The 20,833-nt window shown below is 45.4% G+C and overlaps 1 protein-coding gene across 1 annotated transcript in view; it reads right to left on the bottom strand.

Annotated features, from left to right (window-relative positions):
* Positions 1-4,187: 4,187 nt before the first annotated feature.
* Positions 4,188-20,833, bottom strand: part of LOC144790793 (sialidase-4-like) — a 293,689-nt gene continuing 277,043 nt past the window's right edge. The window contains exons 4-5 of the mRNA XM_078665480.1: positions 5,424-5,854; positions 4,188-5,054 (exon numbers count right to left, since the gene is read on the bottom strand). Of these exons, the coding sequence (XP_078521606.1) occupies positions 4,188-5,054; positions 5,424-5,854 (1,298 nt within the window). The remainder of the gene's footprint in view (positions 5,055-5,423; positions 5,855-20,833) is intronic.

Raw genomic sequence — 20,833 nt, 5'->3', positions numbered from 1 at the left:
AAGAAGTGCTGCAGGCGACCAGAGGAAAAGTGTTCAGATGGATCCAAGGGTGGATCCAAGATCTGAAGAACCTGAAAGCAGGGAGGACAGAGTCTAGGTCACTAGCCAGTGTCCAGGATGGCGACAGGAAGATACCAGGCGATGTCGGGTGCTTACAGGTGAAAAAGGTGAAGCTTGTCTCTTCGGCCACGGGGATCAGGAGGCGTTGATGATGACCAGGAGCTGGATTCGAGCTGTCCCACAGAGGATATAGCTGACTGCAGTGTCAGAGTCTGGATTGGACCCAACAAGCCTTGGCAAATGCAATCCACACAGGATATTGCTATTGGCTGTGGTGCAGATCAGCAAGGTCTGAGGAACTTCTCCTTTCGGGAGAATTGAGAGTACATCTAAAGCAACCAGAAAAGCTCAAGAAATCAAAGATCGCCCTACGTGGGGGCTCACTAGCCAATGGACTAGGAACCGCAAATGAGCCTCAACTGGAAATGCATAAAGCAAGCCCCTGGGACACTCGTAAAGTGTAGGCCTCTGAGCGTCAGTGCAAAAGGTGCTTGGGCCAGGGGCTTCAAATACCCCAATGCAAAACTTTGGGGAACTTTGGGAAGTAGGTGTAGTTGCAAAGATGTAGGATGTCCAGCAGTTCCTGTCCCACGTCTCTCGTGTCAGCTATGGGTCTCAGCTTTGCTGGGAGCTTAGGTCAGCTTCAGAGATGTCTGGAACTCTATGTCCTGTGTTGCAGATTCTTTGGGATGCGGCGGGAGCCTCGAAAATGCAGACTACCAAAGATGCTTCTTGGTGCCTGTTTCAAACGCCGGAGAATCAGCATGGCGTGTAGCGGACCTACATAGCGGTGTTTGCTAAATACTCCACAGAAGGATTGCCACCTACACGATTTTCTCGTGAATACAAAGCGACGTACAGCGGTCCTCCATTATAGGGGAGAACAGCTCTTTTCAGACTTCTAAAAAAACAGTGATAATTGAGAAGAAATATTTACACCGAGAGCCACAGATCATTCTAGCTGCCACAATATAGAATAGAAGACGCTGTAGAAATGATACTAGTCTGTTGGAGGTCGTAGACCATGACGGATTACTAATAGCCCTTGTCCTGATGAGGCCTGTAATCAATGGGCTGAAACGCGTCAACACTTCTAAGAAGACACCATTCAAAATGTCTACGTTGTATAAGTAAACCAACAAGGAGTACTAAAATTAGATAGGTTTAAATAATATAGACCGGCTAGGCTCCTTTTCATTTCTTTGGTAGATCTTGTTTTTTAGGAATGCTTGGCTTTACGTTAATTAAGCATTCTTTTTTCAAAAATTTGGGCTAAAACATATGAAAAAAATAAAAACATTCAGTGTATTAATGTATATATTGTGAATATAATTGTGTGGAATGTGATGTACATATATGTGTTTGTTTTCTGTATATATGTATGGTTTTGAGAAACAAAAAAAACCTTTTTCCAATTGATGAGAAAATAAAACAGCAACTAGAAAACGAATAATAAATATATATAAAAGAGTAACCGAGGAAATTGGTTTATGTTATTTAGTTTGGTTTTGGAGGTTTAGAAATAATATAGAATTGATTTGTGGATGTGATATACTTCATGCAGGAAGGGATAATTTATTTCTCTCGTCCTTTTGAAATAGAATGTTGTTAATTATTTCCTAGGCATCATTTGTTTGTGTACTATGTTTGAACAGGATGGTCACTCCTTGACCACAAGGTAGATTCTTCCGTTTTCCATTCATTATGGAATGTCGAAGGTCCAGGATATATGTTGCAGAGTTTCATCCAGGGCAATCTAAAGTCCTAGGGACTGGGGTTCTATCTTTATAGTAAAAATAGGGGATGGCCTAACTCTATGGCCTCACCTATGGGAGGGCCAGGGGAGGGGGTGGTTACACCCCTTCCCCTTTGTCCGGTTTCACGCTAGAGCTGGGGCAGAGTGTCCCAGCAACCGGTTTGAAATGGGAAATGCATGGAGCACCTTGTGTGCTCCAGGCAGTGTCTGAAAAGCATTCACTAAATTCAACCCACCCTGCCCCAATACATTAAAACCTGTCTGGGGAGGTGCCAGCACCTCCCTGGACAGGAAACCTATTGTCCAGGCCTCCCCTGCTGGAGTTTCGTCCAGCAGCAGGAGGGCAGACTCGTGTCTGTGGCCGCAGCATCCATTTTGTGATGCTGAGGCTCTGTTTAACTTTAACCGGGTTTACCAGTAACTACATGTCTTCTCCCTCTAGAAGGGTGGAATGCTACCCCCGCCACCAGACCTTGCGGGGGGGTGGTAGTATTCCAAAGTGTTGGCACCTTACACGACATGTTTTGATAAAGCCAAACCAAAGTTAGCATTAACCGCGACGATTATAATGCACTTAAGAGTATATGGTATGGCTGTATCATAGAACAGCTATAAGGAGATGCTTCCGAAAGCTGCAGGAAGGCTCAGCTCATGCTAGGGCACCCCTCTCACACAAAACCAAGCACTCTGCTTCCAGGATTGTCAAGGCCTGCCATAGGAGTGACTTATAGGTTCATATGTGTCTACATATAAATATAGATATAGGGATACTATTTCTAAGTAAGAGGTGATTACACCACCTTACCCAGGCTGCCATTGCAGACCTGTGGTGTCAGTTTGGAAGGCTTCCCAGGGGTGGCATAATACATGCTTCAGCCCCTGGTAGGCCTCTGGGGTACCTATGCCCTTAGTACCTAAAGTACTCTATACAGGGACTCACAGGGTAACCCAGTAACCAATTTGGTATGTACCTAAAATACATGGTATGAATTTAGAGAGGAAAGCAGATAGGCTGGGGCCCTAAATAGAAGGATCCCAGCCAAGCTAGTCAAATACCATCAAGACACCAGGCACCCACCAAAACAAAATTAAACTGTTGGGTTGTAACGTTTTTTGATTTAGCAGAAAAAAGACACAAGAGCGTTTGATGACCGTCGAAACATTTTATTGACAATTATGAACTGATTTTAATCAAACTTGTAAAACTGAGGAAACCGCGCATAATGAACGTTTAACAATTGTTAGCAATGTTTTACTGTTTTGTAAAGATTTTAATTAATCATGTACAAATAAAATAAATTACTTACTTACTTAAATGGATCAATTTCACATTTCGAAAAAGACAATTATGTCTGAGGCATGCACATACTACACGTGGGTGATAATTTATTAATTTGGATTTGAGCATCAGTGGATGGGAATAAGAGTTGAGGTTTTCAAAAAAATTGTGGTTTTCACATTATAACTGTAATGTGGTGTATTAAGTATTTCTTTAATATACACATGTAGCCTTGGTTTCCTTGGATGCTATCTTTTTGTACAATTTAAAGGCTACATGGCTTACTGTATTATTTTTTGTTGATTGTGTTAATGATCTAACTGATTGTTCATATTATGTAAGAGAGCTATATATTTAATTGCAGCCCCGATGAATTCAAAGGCGGATTTCCTGTCATGACAAAACACGTTTTGGCTTTACGTGGCTATGAAGTGAAGTGAGCCTATGGATCTGCTCTGAGGATTACAATAAAGAACTCGAACTTAATATTGGGCTTGATTATTTCCTTTTCTATGACTTTGGGTGCTATGGAGTGTTTATTAATGGAATCTGTGTGGATTTGTTAAAAGAGTTATGAGCCTCTTTTTTCTCCCTTTGAGTACCAATTTTATGAGCTACTTGTCTGTTATTTAACACTTTGGGTACATGGAGGAGTGCGCCTTAATTGCCTAGCCACCCGTTGATTGATTGAACCTCTATAGATATGTATGGAATGGGGGATAGCATGCAGAAATAATTTCTATTGATCCCATTTCTATATGTGGACCCATAATACTGGGCCTTTTTCTATGGACAAAATCCTCTAGGGTTCCCCTAGAGAATTTGTTGTAGGAAAAAGGTGTGGGTTTAGCACCTGTGGTAATGATAATGCCATTTTGTGCAAAAACAGCCATTTCTGCATAAAACTGTACTAACAGGCCACACACAATGAGGGCCTTAGTTTGAATGGTAGGATGCAGTATTGAATATGTGCCAATAGCTTTAGAGAGAAATGCAGATGTGCACTGAAATCACCCATCCATCTCTTCTACTGTAGCTGTCCATGTTCTTAATTTTTATATCATCTAAAGAAATGATTCCCTACCTAGCAATTTAGAACAAGAGGCACTCACTTGTTGCATTCCATATATGTGTTTTTTTGAGTGATGGAGTTGTTGATTGGGTGATGCTCTTACTCAGTTTAGTATTACAGCTGCTCTTGATGTCATTTTTCTTCTTACCAGAGACTTTTATGGGGACAACCTGGATGATTTCACAGTTGTTTCCTTTGGGAATTTTATGAAGCATGTAAGAGATGTTCTGCATTATGCAAGGAGTCACTCTCAAAGGAGTGGTCTGTCTCATTGTATTTGTAGATTTTGCATGGTTGTTCTGGAATGCCCCTGAGGTATAGTTTACAGGAATATCCAAACATTCTTCCTGGCTGGATTCCATGACTTCTTTCATGATCTTCCGGGTTGTAGATTTAAGACACATGCTCTGAGACCTCTGAGAAGTGGACTTTAAGGAGACATCATGGATCACTTCAGAGGTGGCTTTTTTGTGGATATCCTGGGCCACTCTGTTTCTGGAGTTCACAGGTTGGCTTCCAGGCATCCCAAAAGTAGATTTCCTTGGAATATTCTGCATTACTTCATATAGTGTGAAGATGCTGAAGGAGATTTGCTCATAGGGGGACCTGGTACCATTTTCAAACAGACAAGCAAAGGCTATGGTAGGAGTCATAATGGATGATGATAAACTAGATGGTAACTCAATGTATGCCAAATCAGAATAGGCACTGGGACCTTCATAAATAATCCAGGGCTCAGTCCAGCTATCTGCATCTCTGGGAAATGTACTGAGATAGACCCCCAAGTTTACACGCGATGTGGGACTAGTTGGATGACAATATAGCACCCACGTTGGAGTTTGAAACAATGTATTGGCCCCGGTGCTTGGTATTACTTTTTTATTACTCTGAAATCTACAAGGAAATCTGAAAAAAGTGGTGTCAGGAAGACGGTCTGTGACAGGGAAATTTTCACAGACAGTTTCTTTATGAGCTGTAACCCGAGTGGTACTGTCACCAACAATATTCTCACCCGAATTCTCTGAATCTTCTACATCTATACAGGTAGTATCTTGCAACGATTTAGCACAGAGACTGCATGGACATTCTTCAACAGCACTTGTCTGCTTCTTTTCCGGTTTTCCAAAAAGCCGGTTGCACAATATTTTAGTTGACTGACACTCAGGGTACTTGGTTTGGCCATCATAGCAAACATTGTACAATCTTTCCAGTTCTGTATAGAGAGTCAAGATTTTCTGATCACTGGAAGTCCAAACATTGTGAGAATGTGTTTTATTGAAGGCAAAAGGTGCTGGAAATCCAATAATACTGCCATGACATCCATTTTGGGACTCAATGAGCTTCTGTACCAGCTGTCCTGAGTGGAATCCCGCTCCACCATCTGTGCTGAGGGCCTGCACTCTGAAGCCCAAGGGGCTGCGGGCGTTGCAGTACAAAACATTAGTCCCATCTTCCTCATCCACTGATACCACTTGGCATTCTACTGTCTCCAGATTGGGTATGAAGTCACCGAACCTCCAGTTCCTGCCGTGATCATCACTGTAGAAGGTGAAGGAATGTGGTGTTGTCTTGCACAATGTTCCGAAGCACTGTGTGCAGTCAATGTGGTAGGTGTAGGCTGGGACTACCAATCGCCCAGATTTTAACTGAATACCATGTCCAGGACCTAAAGCAAAAGTAGCCCACTCTGCAGAAAAAAACACAACAAATATTAAAATGGGGAAAACTCAGTACGAGAGCAAAGTTACAATTTCTGCTGAATCCTTCTTAAAATGATGAATTTGTGTTAGTCAAATGAAGTACTTTAACATGGGAACGCACAGAAAAGCCATTATAAAGCAGTTAAAATACATACTGAGCTTAAGAAAATAACTACTGCGCTACTACATGGTACCATTATGCTATAGCAACTGAAATACTTTAGAAATATGCCATTTACATTTTATCAAAATGTAACAGGTAGTCGCAGGTGTACTGTTTTGCCAGTTGACAGTGATAGAACCCTTTTGACTCCTGGGGATCTCCGTAGAGCTGGTGGAGTCAAAGCATTGTTGCAGCTACTGTGAAGCAGTTGAGGTCGAAAGCATTTACAGAGAATCTACATGTCATTGGTCGAGAACCTGTTGGTCAGGCCATACAAACTGTGCCCCTACCCAACATAGAGTTAAACATAGTACGGAGTGATAATGCTGTGATTGCAAGTGCTATCAAGCAGACATCAACCTGGTGTCAAAAAGTAGTACAAAGCGACAACCAAGTGCAAGATAACTGTGATTATGAATGCTGTCCATTGTTCAGCCTCCTTTCAGAGGTGCCTATACCCCACAGTATTAGAGTAAATGGATATTAAACAGTTTTTATCTGGACAAGACTTTTAGGCATGCGTTGCTTACTATTTCTTTCCTCTCACAAACCAGAGATTCAGTCATCAGAACGTTCTGATTGTGTCAGCACGATTTTGAGTGTGCAAATATGCAGACCCCTTTTCCTGTCCCTGGTTTTCTCATATTTCCACGGGTTTTCTCTCCTAATCTGCCACCGTTGAAAACCCTCATAGTGATGACGCACAATAATTTTGAAAACATGTTTTTGCATAGTCTGTTTATAAACACAGCAAAAGTACCTTTTGAGCATTTAACAAAGACTGCCTCATTCTCTCAGGACAGTTACTGACAATTCATTGTACGCAGCCTTGTGCTACTTTTAACAGAAAGTAAATGTTCATAAATAAGTATTAAAAAAAGGTCAGTGTTTATAGCAGATCATCTGGATGTACAGTGTGCCCCCAGAATATTAGTTTGAATAGATAATAGTTTTGTTATGAACAGATTTTCGTATATATAGTTGCTCTGCTCGGGCCCAAATTTCATTGCACCCACAAAGCAGAAAGGCAACAAAGAATGCTGCTTGTGTACAGTGTTAAATTGGATGTTGGTACGCAAATATCCTGTACCGGCTCCATTTGCAGCTTCACTCATTCTCTCTTCTCTCTGGGGCTATTTTCTAAAGGTGTGTCCCTAGTCCCTAGTTAAACCTGTGCCAAATAAATAGTGTAACCTAATAATAGTTAAAACAAGCATATGCAATGCAATAGGTCTCGCATTAGGAAAGTTTGAGCTATTGGTATTGTAAATGACACATTTTTTATTTATGTTTTCTTTTTGAAAATAGAGAAATTAATAGCTTTGTCATTTACAATGCCAATAGTTATAACTTTCGTAAATGTGACGTTTGTCCTTCGCCTCAGAGGGAGAGAGCTGGTGTTTGCGGAGATTGCCGGACTTCGGGCATTTAAGGGCATTTATAGACGTTGCATCTCGCGGCCCCCGCAACGCGGGTGCCGCTCGTGGTGGCAAGATTGAAAGTGCTCGGGGCTGCTGAACTGGGAGAGAGCGTCGGAGCTGGAGTAGGCGCTCACCTCACTGTCCTACCGCTGGACTGCGAGGACCAGCGTGCAGTGCGGCTTGTGATCTGCCGCAGCTAGTCCTCTTCCCGCCCCACCTTCCGCCTGGATTAATTCTTCTGCGGCCTCCGCCTACCTGGTGTCGTTTGTCCTTCGCCTCAGAGGGAGAGAGCTGGTGTTTGCGGAGATTGCCGGACTTCGGGCATTTAAGGGCATTTAAGGACGTTGCATCTCGCGGCCCCCGCTACGCAGGAGCCGCTCGTGGTGGCAAGACTGAAAGTGCTTGGGGGCTGCTGAACTGGGAGAGAGCGTCGGAGCTGGAGTAGGTGCTCACCTCACTGCCCTACTGCGGGACTGCGAGGACCAGCGTGCAGTGCGGCTTGTGATCTGCCGCAGCTGGTCCTCTTCCCGCCCACACCTTCCGCTATTTAGACTCCTCCGTATCCGCGCACGCGGGACGCACGCGGGCGCGCGCCGGGCGAAGCCCGGGCCAAGGGCGGGCCCGTTTAAGCCTGTTAAAGACCGAGGGAGACCGGACCGGGCCCCCCCTCTAACTCCTGTCATCGCATGAATTTGTATGTATGTAAAAGTCTCTTCTTACTGTAGTCATATTTCAATTGTGTTGACTTGCCATTGCCCACTGTCTTCATCTTCCCACTATGTCTACTCGTGGAAGTAGGAGTAAAACGGCTGCAGGGGGGGCTTTGTTAACAGGCACGCTAGACAATTTTATCATAAGGGCAAACTCAGTCACAGACCAAGGCATTACCCTTATGGAGCGCAGAGTATCCCAAGATCTCGCCTTGGCAAAAAGATCGTCTATGGGTCACTTTGCACTAGCTAAAACCCCCCAGCAAGTTAGGGAAGTGGATTGTTTAGTAGCTCGCGCCAATGTGCATAGTCGGCCAAATATGGTGGATTTATCCACGACCCGTCTATTAACCGACTCTCAACTAAGTCTGGAATTAGAAAAGACCCCTGAACTAGTTATTAATATTACTCCAGATGACATAAGCACTAGTCAGCTGAGGGGAAGAAGGGAGGGGACTATCCTAAAAAAAATCCAAGACAAAAAAGATGAAGGCAACTGATCCACACAAAAAGAAAGGGGAAGGATCCGATGAAATTCTACACACAGGGAATGACGAATCCCGTATTCAAGTGATAAAGGATGTGACGAGTACAGGAAATGTAGAAGCTTCCACTAGTCCTAGCCTGATTTGGGAAAGCGTAAATGATGAGGTTGATAGCCTACTTTTCTTAAAAATGGGAGAGCTTCTAAAAAATTACTTCTCCCCGATTGAGACAAGATTAATACATATAGAAAAACAGCTAGCTGATCTATGTGCTTTCTCCAAGAATCCAAAAATTCATGAGCCAATAAAAGTAGGGGGTAACAAATCTAGCAATCCCAAATCTGTAGATCAAGTAACAACAAACCCACCAGCCCCAATGGCTAGTGCAAAACCAAAGGCTATAACAGCCCCAGCTAAGAAGGTTGCGGATAAACCTAAAGATCTTGCCGCGCCTATCAGACAGAGGGTTAATTCACCCAGGGTCTCTACCTTGCACCCTAAAGGGAATGAGAACAAGGAAGCCCCAGACAGGAGACATGTGATTAATCTCCCGCCTGAGGCAAGTTCTTACATAGTGGTCATGACGGGGGTCCCGGAACTTGCAGACGCCGTGGAAGAACCTAGCTGGTCTTTAAAAAACAAGGTCCAACATTGGCTTAATTTAAATCGGCCATTGCCGCCTCATTGCTCGATCAAGATCCTAATGGTACGTAGAGTGCCCTGGGTGGGACATGAGAGGAAAATCATACAAGGTGATTGTGTCCTGATTAATTTTGAGGATCCACATACAGTCGAATACATATGCTCATGGAGCATGCAAGGTAGGCATGATGGCATAGAAACGAAACGACTCTCTTTCTTCTAACCCCCTAGGAGCCGTTTTAATCATGACTTAGGCTTTGATGGGAACTGGCATAGAGTAGGGCATCGAGATTGGGGTGGAGCCCAGGGGGAGTGGGGGGAAAACCATAATAGGGACCTAGCTTTCAGGGATAACTGGGGTGGAATTCCGTTGGCCAACAGTTTCAGCTGCCTTGAGATGGTTGACTGACGGTCAACGATCAACGGATCTCAGAAGAGAGGGTGGGTGTGCTCTACCATGCCTACCAGTAGATCAGAATGGGCGGTCAATGGTAATATTAATATCACACCCGAGGTAAGGAATAAAGATAAAATTGTAGCTCCCATTACACTTTGACAAATAGCTAAGCTGATAGATAGCCTTGACATTATAACCACTAATCACACTAGAGATGAGGAAGGAAAAGTGTTGATTTAGCTTAATTACTCAGGCGAAGAAATAGGGGGCACAGGCGATTGCACAGCACCCGTGGCTCAGATAGACGGTAACCCTAAGGTTATTTCTTCAATAGTTGCCACAGGAACTCCACGGGTTGACCAAAGGGGAGGGATGGCCTTATTATTATGGAATATAGCTGGTTTGTCAAGCAAAATAAAGGATCCTATTTTCCTAGCATTCATTGACAACTATGATTTAATCTGCTTCCAGGAGTGCTGGGAACAGTCCGAGATACATCTAAATGGCTACCGCACTTATTTTACTCCAGAGCAGCAGTCTAGTAGGGGTAGGTGCTCAGGTGGTTTATGCACTTTTATATGTAATACAGTTAATCTAACAGTAAAGTGTTTAACCAGCAGGGGAAACTTTTACTATCAGGCACTCTCACTTTTGGCAGGAGGCAACCAGCGTATCACTCTGATAAACCTTTATAATAATATCCCAAGGGACGAGCAAAAAAGGGTCGTGGAAGAGTTGATCCATGTATTATGCAGTGAAACTAGATCTGAGCAAGAAGGAAGGTGTGCTATAGTGATGGGGGACTTTAACTGTCATCTTTGTCCCCATAGAAACACAGATATATGTGGTATGCTTAACCTTAAGGGAGATCCCTGTACTCACTTTGAGCATTCTACGCTCGGGAATCTGTTTAATAACTTACTCTTTGAGGGGGACTTAGGTTTCGCAAATGAGCTCTGTGATCCCCAGGTTAATTTTCAAACTACATTTAACGGACGGGGATCACAGTCTGTTATTCATTATATTTTGGTCACCTCAAGTTATCATTGCAATGTTCTGTCATTTAAAACAGAGGACATTGCATTTAGTGATCACTTCCCGATTAGTTCAAAGTTCGGTAGCGGGTTGAGCGGCAGACATGTACCAAATGCAGTTGAAAATCTATATAGCCACGAGATTTCTCTGAATAGAACTAATGGCTACTCAGTAAAATGGAGTAAAGTTGATCCTAAAAGTTTTCTGCATTCCTTAGTAACGGACCACCTCTCTGATTTTTTGATTTGCCTTGCGGAAAACCCCAATCAAACTGAGGTTATTGCAGCTTTCCAGAAAATCACTTCGCAAATTCGCAGCAAATTAAGAGGAACTGCACGGGAAGGGGTGAGACACAAGGCTGAGGGCTGGTTCAACTCTGAGTGTAGTAAGGCACACTCTGAATTAAAACAAACTTTAAAAAAACGCCTAAAAACATGCCTGAGATAAGGATTGCCAGAGCATATTACAAATCTGCTGTGCACAAACGGAAAAATGAACTAAAAGAGGCTGCTTGGGAAGCTCTGCTTAAGGCATGTTCCTTGAGAGATAACTCCGCCTTCTGGAGAGCGGTAAATGCGCCCTTCTTTTCTGAGAGGAGCTGCGACTTGATAGAGATTGCCGTAGAGGAGACTGTATGGGTCAATCATTTTAACGAGCTTTATAAGAAAGATGACCTGGTTAGTATAGCAAGTCCAAATATAGATCAGATGGTAGCCAGAGAAACTGCCCCTCCTACTTTGTTTCCGCTGGAGATAGTTTTCTCCATGTCGGAGGTGGAATTGGCCATCACAGACAGTTCAAATAGCAAAGCCCCAGGCCCAGATGGCATTCCAATTGACATTTATAAGGATAATATTACCCTATGGGCACCACTTCTGACAAATGTGCTTGATAGTTGTAATTATAGAGGTTTTCTTCCCACTTGGCAGGATGCGATTGTAGTGCCCATTTTTAAGAAGGGCGATCGTAACGACCCAAAATGTTATTGGCCCATTTCGCTGCTTGACTCCTTAATGAAAGTAGCAGGCAGAGTTCTATTGAACAGATTACAGGTATGGGCCAAGATCGAAGGCGTACTATCGAAATTCCAGTACGGGTTTAAGCCAGGCCTGGGCACTGTCGAACAAGGGCTTAACCTAGCAATGCTAACAAACAAATACATGGTGGTAAAGAAGGGCAGATTATTTATGACGTTTGTTGACCTTAGTTCAGCATTTGACTGTCTGAGTCACGACGTCTTGTGGGACACTCTAATACGCCTTGGGGTTGACGTAAATATTCTTAACTTTCTTAAAGAATTATACAGAGGTGCAGGGGCAAAGGTGCGCTATGGCAAGAAAGGCGAATGCACAGGAAATTTTCAAATTATGAAAGGCATACGACAAGGTTGCATCATGGCACCTTTTCTTTTTAACCTTTATATTAATAGTGTTGCAGAACACCTACTTAAATTAGATGTGGACTACCCTCAAATTGATGGTGCTGCAGTCCCTATTTTATTGTACGCTGATGATGTGGTTATCATGGCAAGAACCCAAATAGGCCTCCAAAGCAAGCTAGCTTCTCTGTATATATGGGATCTAGGGGCCTTAAGATTAACATTGGGAAAACTTTTACCATGTGCTGCTCATCAAAAAATAATGTTTCTTGTAACACCTTTTTAGATCAGTCAAGGATAGAAACCACCAATACTTTTTCTTATTTGGGGGTTGTTTTTAATAAAAAAGGAACTTGGACTACAGCTATTACCACCAGGAATATAGCTTTTTCACGCGCTATTGGCGCATTAAAACAGTTCGCCAATAAGCTAGGAGGTAGGCCTACAAGCATTTTGCTTGATATTTACAAAGCCAAATGCGTGTCAACTGCCATATACGGGGCCGGCATTTGGGGCATTGGTAATTGGCAGGATATCCAAGCAAAAGAAAATGCTTTTCTTCGATATTTGTTAGCCGTCCCTAAGTCTACCTCAACCCATGTCTATCATAAAGAACTCGCCCTGGTATATATATCGGATCTAATTAGGATTAGTCCAGTGCTGCTTTGGCACAAGATATGGACTTCTACTGAAACCATTTTTAACAGGGCAATCATTGCGGACAGTATGAAACTTGAGAGGTCCAAAAACATTCAGTGGCTTTCCTATATTAAGGATTTTTTAACAAAGTTAGGGCATCCTGAGTTCTTTAACTCGCCCGTACTATTATCCTCTATCTCTCAAAAAACTTTAAAGGAATTATGTTCTGCTTTTTTGGACGATCAACACTGGCTCGTGGAGGGGAAGAAGGCCTCTGTTATTCAACACCATTTATTATTGCAGGGTCCTGGTTTACAGTTCTACTTATCCCCTGAGCAGTCTAGCTATGATAGAATGTTATTAGCTCGGTTGAGAATGGGCAGTTATTTTAGGCTGGTTACCTTTCCAGTCATAAATGACTGGTCTAAAAACCTAAATAATTGCCTATGCGACGACTCTTCCGTACAATCAACAATTCATTGTATCTTTTTCTGTAAATACTATGCATGGGGAAGGACAAGGTATTTAATACCTTTGTCAAAGACTTGGGGCCTAAGACAATGTAGACCGGCCCTATTCAAGATCCTTCTGTTGCAGTACGCAATGACTATAAATGCTGTATCAAAGTTTTTAAAATGTATAATTAGATGCAGATCAACCATGGGTTAAATGAAATTCTGTACTGTAAAAAAAGATTTTAGTACGAGGCTGCAGTGTTTTCCTGTTCATGAGTAGTATAGTTGTACTAAATGTATTATCAATGAAGTCCGAGTACGCAGTCTTTTATTCTGTTATATATTTTGTTCTGTATCTAATGTATAACTGAATTTTAAACTGTTTAAACTGTTTTGTATGTGCTTTTATGATTTTATATGAATTCGAATAAAGCTATCTTTGACTTGACTTGACACCTACAGCATTAGTAATGCAATATGTGTTGTATTTACGTGACTTACATGTATTGATATTACAAAAAACAATGGCTTTTAATTTTTTTTATTAATGAATACTTAAATAAAAGGTATTGTAATTTATAATGGCAATAGCTTAAACTTTAGTAAATAACTTTTGTGAAGATTATGTTCAGTGTATTTTATTGTGACGAAAATCCAAGAAAAGAAGTGAAATATTAACATATTATTGTTACATTTGTAATAAAGCTTGAAACATTGAGAGAACATATTTGAACCAGTTGTTGTTGAATGGTTGCACAGATTGACGCTGTGGTGGCGCTGAGTGATGTTGTGATGGCGAACGAGTGATGCTGTGGCGTTCAGTGATGCTGTGGTAGCGCATAGTGATGTTGTGGTGCCCCTGAGTGATGCTGTGGCAGTGCTAAGTGATGCTATATGCTATGCTATGTTTTGTTTTGCTCTCCTATTTTTTGTTTTGTTATGCTATGCTATGCTATGTTTTGCTATCCTATGCTTTGACTTGTTATGCTATGCTATGCTGTGTTTTGTTATGCTATGCTATGTTTTGTTATGCTATGCTATGTTTTGCTATGCTATGCTTTGTTATGCTATGCTATGTTTTGTTATGATATGCTATGTTGTGTTGTGTTTTATTATGCTATGATTTGCTTTGCTATGCTATGCTATGCTTTGTTTTGTTGTGTTTGGTATGCTATGCTAATTTTTGCTATGCTATTATATGTTTTGTTTCGCTATGCCATGTTTTGTTTTGCTATGCTATGTTTTGATGTGTTTTGCTATGTTTTGTTATGCTATGTTTTGTTGTGTTTTGTTATGCTATGTTTTGTTGTGTTTTGTTATGCTATGTTTTGTTATGTTATGCTATGTTTTGTTATGCTATGCTATGTTTTGTTTTGCTATCCTATGCTTTGTTTTGATCTGCTATGCTCTGTTTAGTTTTGCTATCCTATGCTTTGTTTTGTTATGCTATGCTATGTTTTGTTGTGTTTTGTTACGCTATGCTATGTTTCGTTGTGTTTTGCTATGCTATGCTTAGTTACACTATGCTATGTTTTGTTATGCTATGCTGTTTTGTTGTGTTATGATATGCTATGCTAAGCTTTTTTATGCTATACTATGTTGTGTTTTGTTATGCTATGCTATGTTTTGTCGTGTTTTGTTATGCTATGCTATGTTTTGCTATGCTATGTTTTAATATGTATGCTATGTTTTCTGGTGTTTTGTTATGCTATGCTATGTTTTGTTGTGTTTTGCTATGTTCTGTTATGCTATGCTTTGTTATGCTATGCTTTGTTTTGTTATGTTATGCTATGTTTTGTTATCTTATGCGATGTTTTGTTCTGCTATGTTTTGTTGTGTTTTGTTATGCTATTCTATGTTTTGTTTTGCTATGCTTTGTTATGTTATGCTATGCTTTGTTTTGTTATGCTATGTTTTGTTATGGTATGCTATGTTTTGTTGTGTGTTTTATGCTATGCTATGCTTTGTTGTGTTTTGCTATGCTATGTTTTGTTTTGTTATGCTATGTTTTGTTTTGCTATCCTATGCTTTGTTTTGTTATGCTATGCTGTGTTTTGTTATGCTATGCTGTGTTTTGTTATGCTATGCTGTGTTATGCTATGCTATGTTTTGTTATGCTTTGCTGGTTAGGGTGTGTGTGGGTGTGTGAGGGTGAGTGAGAGTGAGAGGGTGTGTGAGGGTGTGTGACTGTGTGAGGGTGAGGGGGTGTGAGGGTGAGGGTGTGAGGGTGAGGGTGTGTGAGGGTCCGGGGGTGTGAGGGTGAGAGGGTGTGTGAGGGTGAGAGGGTGAGTGAGGGTGTATGAGGGTGAGGGTGTGTGAGGGTGAGGGGGTGTGAGAGTGACGGGGTGTGAGTGGTGAGGGCAAGAGGTGTGAGGGTGAGGGTGTGTGAGGGTGAGGGTGTGAGGGTGTGTGAGGGTGAGGGTGTGTGAGGGTGAGGGGGTGTTTGGGTGAGGGTGGGTGAGAGGGTGTGTGAGGGTGAGAGGGTGTGTGAGGGTGAGGGTGTGAAGGTGAGGGGGTGAGAGTGAAGGGGTGTGAGGGTGAGTGTGAGGGTGAGGGGGTGTGAGGGTGAGGGTGTATGTGAGGGGGTGGGGGTGTAAGTGGGTGTGTGAGGTGAGGGGTGTGAGGATGAGGGGGTGTGAGGGTGAGGGTGTGTGTGGGGGTGTGGGGGTGTGAGTGTGAGGGGTTGTGAGGGTGAGGGGGTGTGAAGGCGAGGGGGTGTGAGGGTGAGGGTGTGGGGTTGTGAAGGGGGAGAGGGAGTGTGAGGGAGTGTGAGGGAGTGTGAGGGTGTGAGGGTGAAGGGTTGAGGGTGAGGGTGTGTGAGGGTGTGAGGGCGTGTGAGGATGGGGGTGACAGGGGTGAGGGTGATGTGGGTGAGGATGTGAGGGTGAGGGGTTGTGAGGGTGAGGGGGTGTGAGGGTGAGGGTGTGAGGGTGAGGGGGTGTGAAGGGGTGAGGGTGTGTGAGGTTGTGTGAGAGTGAGGGTGTGTGAGGGGGTGTATGAAGGTGAGGGTGCGAGGGGGTGTGAGGGTGAGGGGGTTTGTGAGGGTGTGGGGGTGTGAGGGTGAGGGGGTGTGAAGGTGAGGGGGTGTGAGGATGTGGGGTTGTGAGAGTGAGGGTGTGAGGGTGAGGGTGTGAGGATGAGGTGGTGCGAGGGTGAGGGGATGTGAGGGGGTGTGAGGGTGAGGGTGATGGGTGTGGGGGTGAGGGGGTGTGAGGGTGAGGGTGTGTGAGGGTGAGGGTGTGGGGTGAGGGGGTGTGAGGGGGTGTTGGTGTGAGGGGGTGTGAGGGTGTGTGTGAGGGTGAGGGTGTTAGGGGGAGTGAGGGTGAGGGGGTGTGAGGGTGAGGGTGTGTGTGAGGGTGAGTCAGGGGGTGTGAGGCCAAGGGGGTGTGAGAGTAAGAGGGGGTGTGAGGGAGAGGGTGAGGGAGAGGGTGTGTGAGGGTGTGTGAGGGTGAGGGTGTGAGGGTGTGTGAGGATGAGGGGGGTGTGAGGGCGAGGGGGTGTGAGGGTGAGGGTGGGTGAGAGGGTGTGTGAGGGTGAGGGTGAGAGGGTGTGTGAGGGTGAGAGGGTGTTTGAGGGTGAGGGGATGTGTGAGGGTGAGGGGGTATGAGGGTGAGTGAGGTGAGGGGGTTAGAGGGTGAGGGGGTATGAGTGTGAGGGTGAGGATGATGGTGTGAGGGTGAGGGGGTGTGAGGGTGAGGGAATGTGAGGGGTGTGAGGGTGAGGGTGGGTGAGAGGGTGTGTGAGGGTGAGAGGGTGTGTGAGGGTGAGAAGGTGTGTGAGTGTGAGGGGGTTTGAAGGTGAGGGGGGTGTTAGGGTGAGGGGGTGGAGGGTGAGGGGAGTGAGGGTGAGGGGTGTGAGAGTGAGTGGGTGTGTGAGGTGAGTGGGGGTGTGAGGGTGAGGGAGTGTGTGGGTGAGGGGGTGTAAGGGTGAGGGGTTGTGTGAGTGTGAGGGGGGTGAGGGGGTGGGGGTGTGAGGGTGAGTGGGTGTGTGAGGGTGAGTGGGTGTGAGGGTGAGGGGGTATGAGGGTGAGGGGATGTGAGGGTGAGGGGGTGTGAGGGTGAGGGAGAGTGAGGATGAGGGTGTTAGAGGGTGACGGGTTGTGAGGGTGAGGGGGTGGGTAGGGGTGTGGGGGTGAGAGGTCGTGAGGGTGAGAGGGTGTGAAGGTGAGGGGGTGTGAGGGCGGGTGAGGGGGTGGGGTTGTGAGGGTGAGGGAGGGTGAGGGTGTGAGGGGGTTTGAGAGTGAGGGTGATGGGGTGAGGGTGACGGGGTAAGGGTGAGGGTATGTCAGGGTGTGAGGGTGTTTAGGGTGAGGGGGTGTGAGGGTGAGTGTAGATGAGGGTGTATGAGGGTGAGAGGGTGTGTGAAGGGGTGTGTGAAGGTGAGGGGGTGAGGGGGTGTGAGGGTGAGCATGTGAGGGTGTGTGAGGATGAGGGGGTGTGAGGATGAGGGTGGGTGAGAGGGTGTGTGAGCGTGAGGGGGGGTGAGGGTGAGGGGTGCGAGGGTGAGGGGTGTGAGGGTGAGGGGTGTGAATGTGAGGGGGGGTGAGGGTGAGGGGGTGCGAGGGTGAGGGGAGTGAGGGTGAGGGGGTGTGAGGGGGAGTGAGGGGGAGTGAGGGTGAGTGAGGGTGAGGGGGTTAGAGGCTGAGGGGGTGTGAGGGGATGTAGGGGTGTGGGGGTGAGGGGTCGTGAGGGTGAGGGGGTGTGAAGGTGAGGGTGTGTGAGGGTGTGTGTGAGGGTGAGGGTGTGTGAGGATGAGGGGGTGTGAGGGTGACGGTGTGTGTGAGGGTGTGTGTGAGGGTGTGTGAGGGTGAGGGTGTGTGTGAGGGGGTGAGGGTGAGTGGGTGTGTGAGGGTGAGTGGGTGTGAGGGTGAGTGGGTGTGAGGGTGAGTGGGTATGAGGGGATGTGAGGGTGAGGGGGTGTGAGGGGGAGTGAGGGGTAGTGAGGGTGAGGGGGTTAGAGGGTGAGGGGGTGTGAGGGTGTGTAGGGGTATGGGGTGAGGGGTCGATAGGGTGAGGGGTTGTGAGGGTGTGTGAGGGTGAGGGTGTGTGAGGGTAAGGGTGTGTGAGGGTGAGGCGGGGTGAGAGTGAGGGGGTGTGAGGGTGAGGAGGTGTGAGAGTGATGGGGTGTGAGTGTGAGGGGGTGTGGGGTGAGAGGGTTTGAGGGTGAGGGGTGTGAGGGTGAGAGGGTGTGAGGGTGAGTGTTGGACATGGCCCTCTTGGCAGGGTCATCCCTGAACTTTTTGCCTTCCTCCAATAATCTCTCAGACCTATTTTTGTTGGTTTAATGACTGGGCACTTTACCACTGCTGACCAGTGCTAAAGTGCATGTGCTCTCCCTACTGTAAACTGTGTACTTTGATTGGTTTCCATGATTGCCTCATTTGATTTACTGTCAGTCCCCAGTAAAGTGCACCAGGAGTGCCAGGGCTTGTAAATACAAATACTGCTAGTGGGCCTGCAGCGCTGTTTTGCGCCACCCACAGAAGCAGCCTTTTAAAATATGTCTAAGGTCTGCCATTGCAGAGCCTGCCTGCAGTCTGGTAATGTCATGCTGGCTGGGCACGTGCACACACTTGCCAGCCCCTAAACCTTCCCTTTACTTCATATTAGTCACCCCTAAGGTAGGTCCAAGGGCAGGGTGCATTGTAAGCATAAGGTAGGACAAGCCCTGATGTGTGTGGCATGTCCTAATAGTGAATTACTGCCATTTTCGTTTTTCACTATTGTAAGACTACCTGTTCTCATAGGCCAGAATGGGCTGCTGGAATTATTACACCCTATAATCCCAGCAGGCTCAGGGAACATGGTAGAAGGTCAAGTTTAGTATGCCTGAACTCAGAATAATAAAATACTTATTTTAGTAAAGTTTATTTTAATATCCTGGGTTTGCAAATGCTACTTTTAAAAAGTTCGCATTTGCTTGCCTAACCATTTCAGCCCGCCTCTGCCAGGATGTGTATCTGCTGTCTGGGTTGTGTGACAGGGCTGGGGATGACAGGTGGTGAATGGAGGGATTACACCAAGGTGAGTGGTGGGAGTGCCCCTTGACACTGTTGAATATTAGATTACGGAGTGAACATTACCAGCGCCATCTTGTCCCATTTTAGGCCTTTGCGAGCGCGTAATCGGCAGCCATTTTAAAACTATGGCCACTCTCGTAACATTGCCGATCGCCTGCACGTCTCCCCGGCCTTGCGATCATCCCCCGCGCGCTGACAACCCCCAAGCATCTGTTGAAGCCATAAAACAGCCTCAGCGCGACCCAGCCCCGGAGCCACATCCCGTGCGGAACCCACATACCCTTTGATCTTTTTCACGCAAACGGGCCCTTTGATAACCCCCTTCCTCCTTGTCCAATTGTCCAAGCTGATCCCAGGCCATCTCCTAACCCCGCGAATGCGGTTTATTGCCCCCTACAGTAGAAACTCGCCTCTCTTCAAAGGGGCTGAGATTAATCAATGTCCTCACACCATAAGATCCGACCGATCACACATATTTCTGTTCCCAGCGGAATGTCCAGCTGCGCGATAGTCATCACATGCTGAGATTAGGGTGGGGACTTCTACTGTAGATATGTGTGGGAACAAGCCTGGAGTGGGGATTCCGAGGATGTCTTTCCGAACATCAAAGCATTGCCAAGAATGTGGTGTATGTAATAAAGCAATAAACCTGTGTATAAGAGGCCAGGCCTCAGAGATGTTGTTAGAGCACCTCGAGAAGATATCTCTGATTGTCCGATCTGACGTGTTCTGCTCCGGAGCGAATTAAACTCTGTTTCCTGCTTTCCAATTTCCAGCGCCTGCCTCTTTATTTGATAATCGTCGAGTAGTTCAGAGGCGACTAACGCCAAAGCAGTGTTAAGAAAGGCTACCCGAAATAGCTGCTTTTCTACAATTGGCGCCCAAGGTGGGGTCCATCAGCGACACGTGGATCCAGTGGGAGAGGTCCTGACGACAGAGTGAATGACTGCAACGATCGGGAAGAGCTCACGCCCGATAGACCCTCGTCTGGCGGCCGATCATCCGAACTTCACTGGTTCCGAACAGACCTCTCTCGAGTGATCTACGGTCCTGACTGGGGACCCTCAGGAGTGCCGCGGCAATAACGGAGAATAGAGGATGATCGGGCGCTGGAAGTGGAAGACTAGAAACTGTCCATACGGTCCGGGTAAGGTCGTGCAGCACGACTCTTTTTGTTTGATTGATTGTTTGAAAATACTAGTTAAAACTTATTGATTGAATCGCTTAACCTCGGTTGTTAAACAAGATTGGTTCTTCTTGAGACATTCTCTGTCTACAAACGGTGAAGAATAGGAATATTCTCTCTCCCTTTGCAGATAGTGAAGGATAGGTAGCGCGGACTTTTTGTTCATATCGGTAAGGGCTGATAAAACGCCGCGCCTATCTTCTCCCCACTGATTGTTTGGTTCTATTGGTTCTCTTGAGATATTCCCTGTTTGCAAATAACGAAGAATAGGAATATTCTGTCTAGTCTTTGCAAGTAGCGAAGGATAGGTAGTGCGGACATTTGTCCACCATTATTTGAAATACTTTTTATTCGTTATACGTCATGCCTATCTTCTCCCCACTGATTGGTAGTTGGTTCAGCCCGGACCATTTATTAGAGGTAGATCATCCAGCTC

The sequence above is a fragment of the Lissotriton helveticus genome, chromosome 11 (assembly GCF_964261635.1).
Source record: "Lissotriton helveticus chromosome 11, aLisHel1.1, whole genome shotgun sequence".
NCBI classification, from domain to species: Eukaryota; Metazoa; Chordata; class Amphibia; order Caudata; family Salamandridae; genus Lissotriton; species Lissotriton helveticus.
The sequence above is the reverse complement of the archived record's forward strand: the minus strand, read 5'-3'. Positions and strand labels throughout refer to the sequence as shown.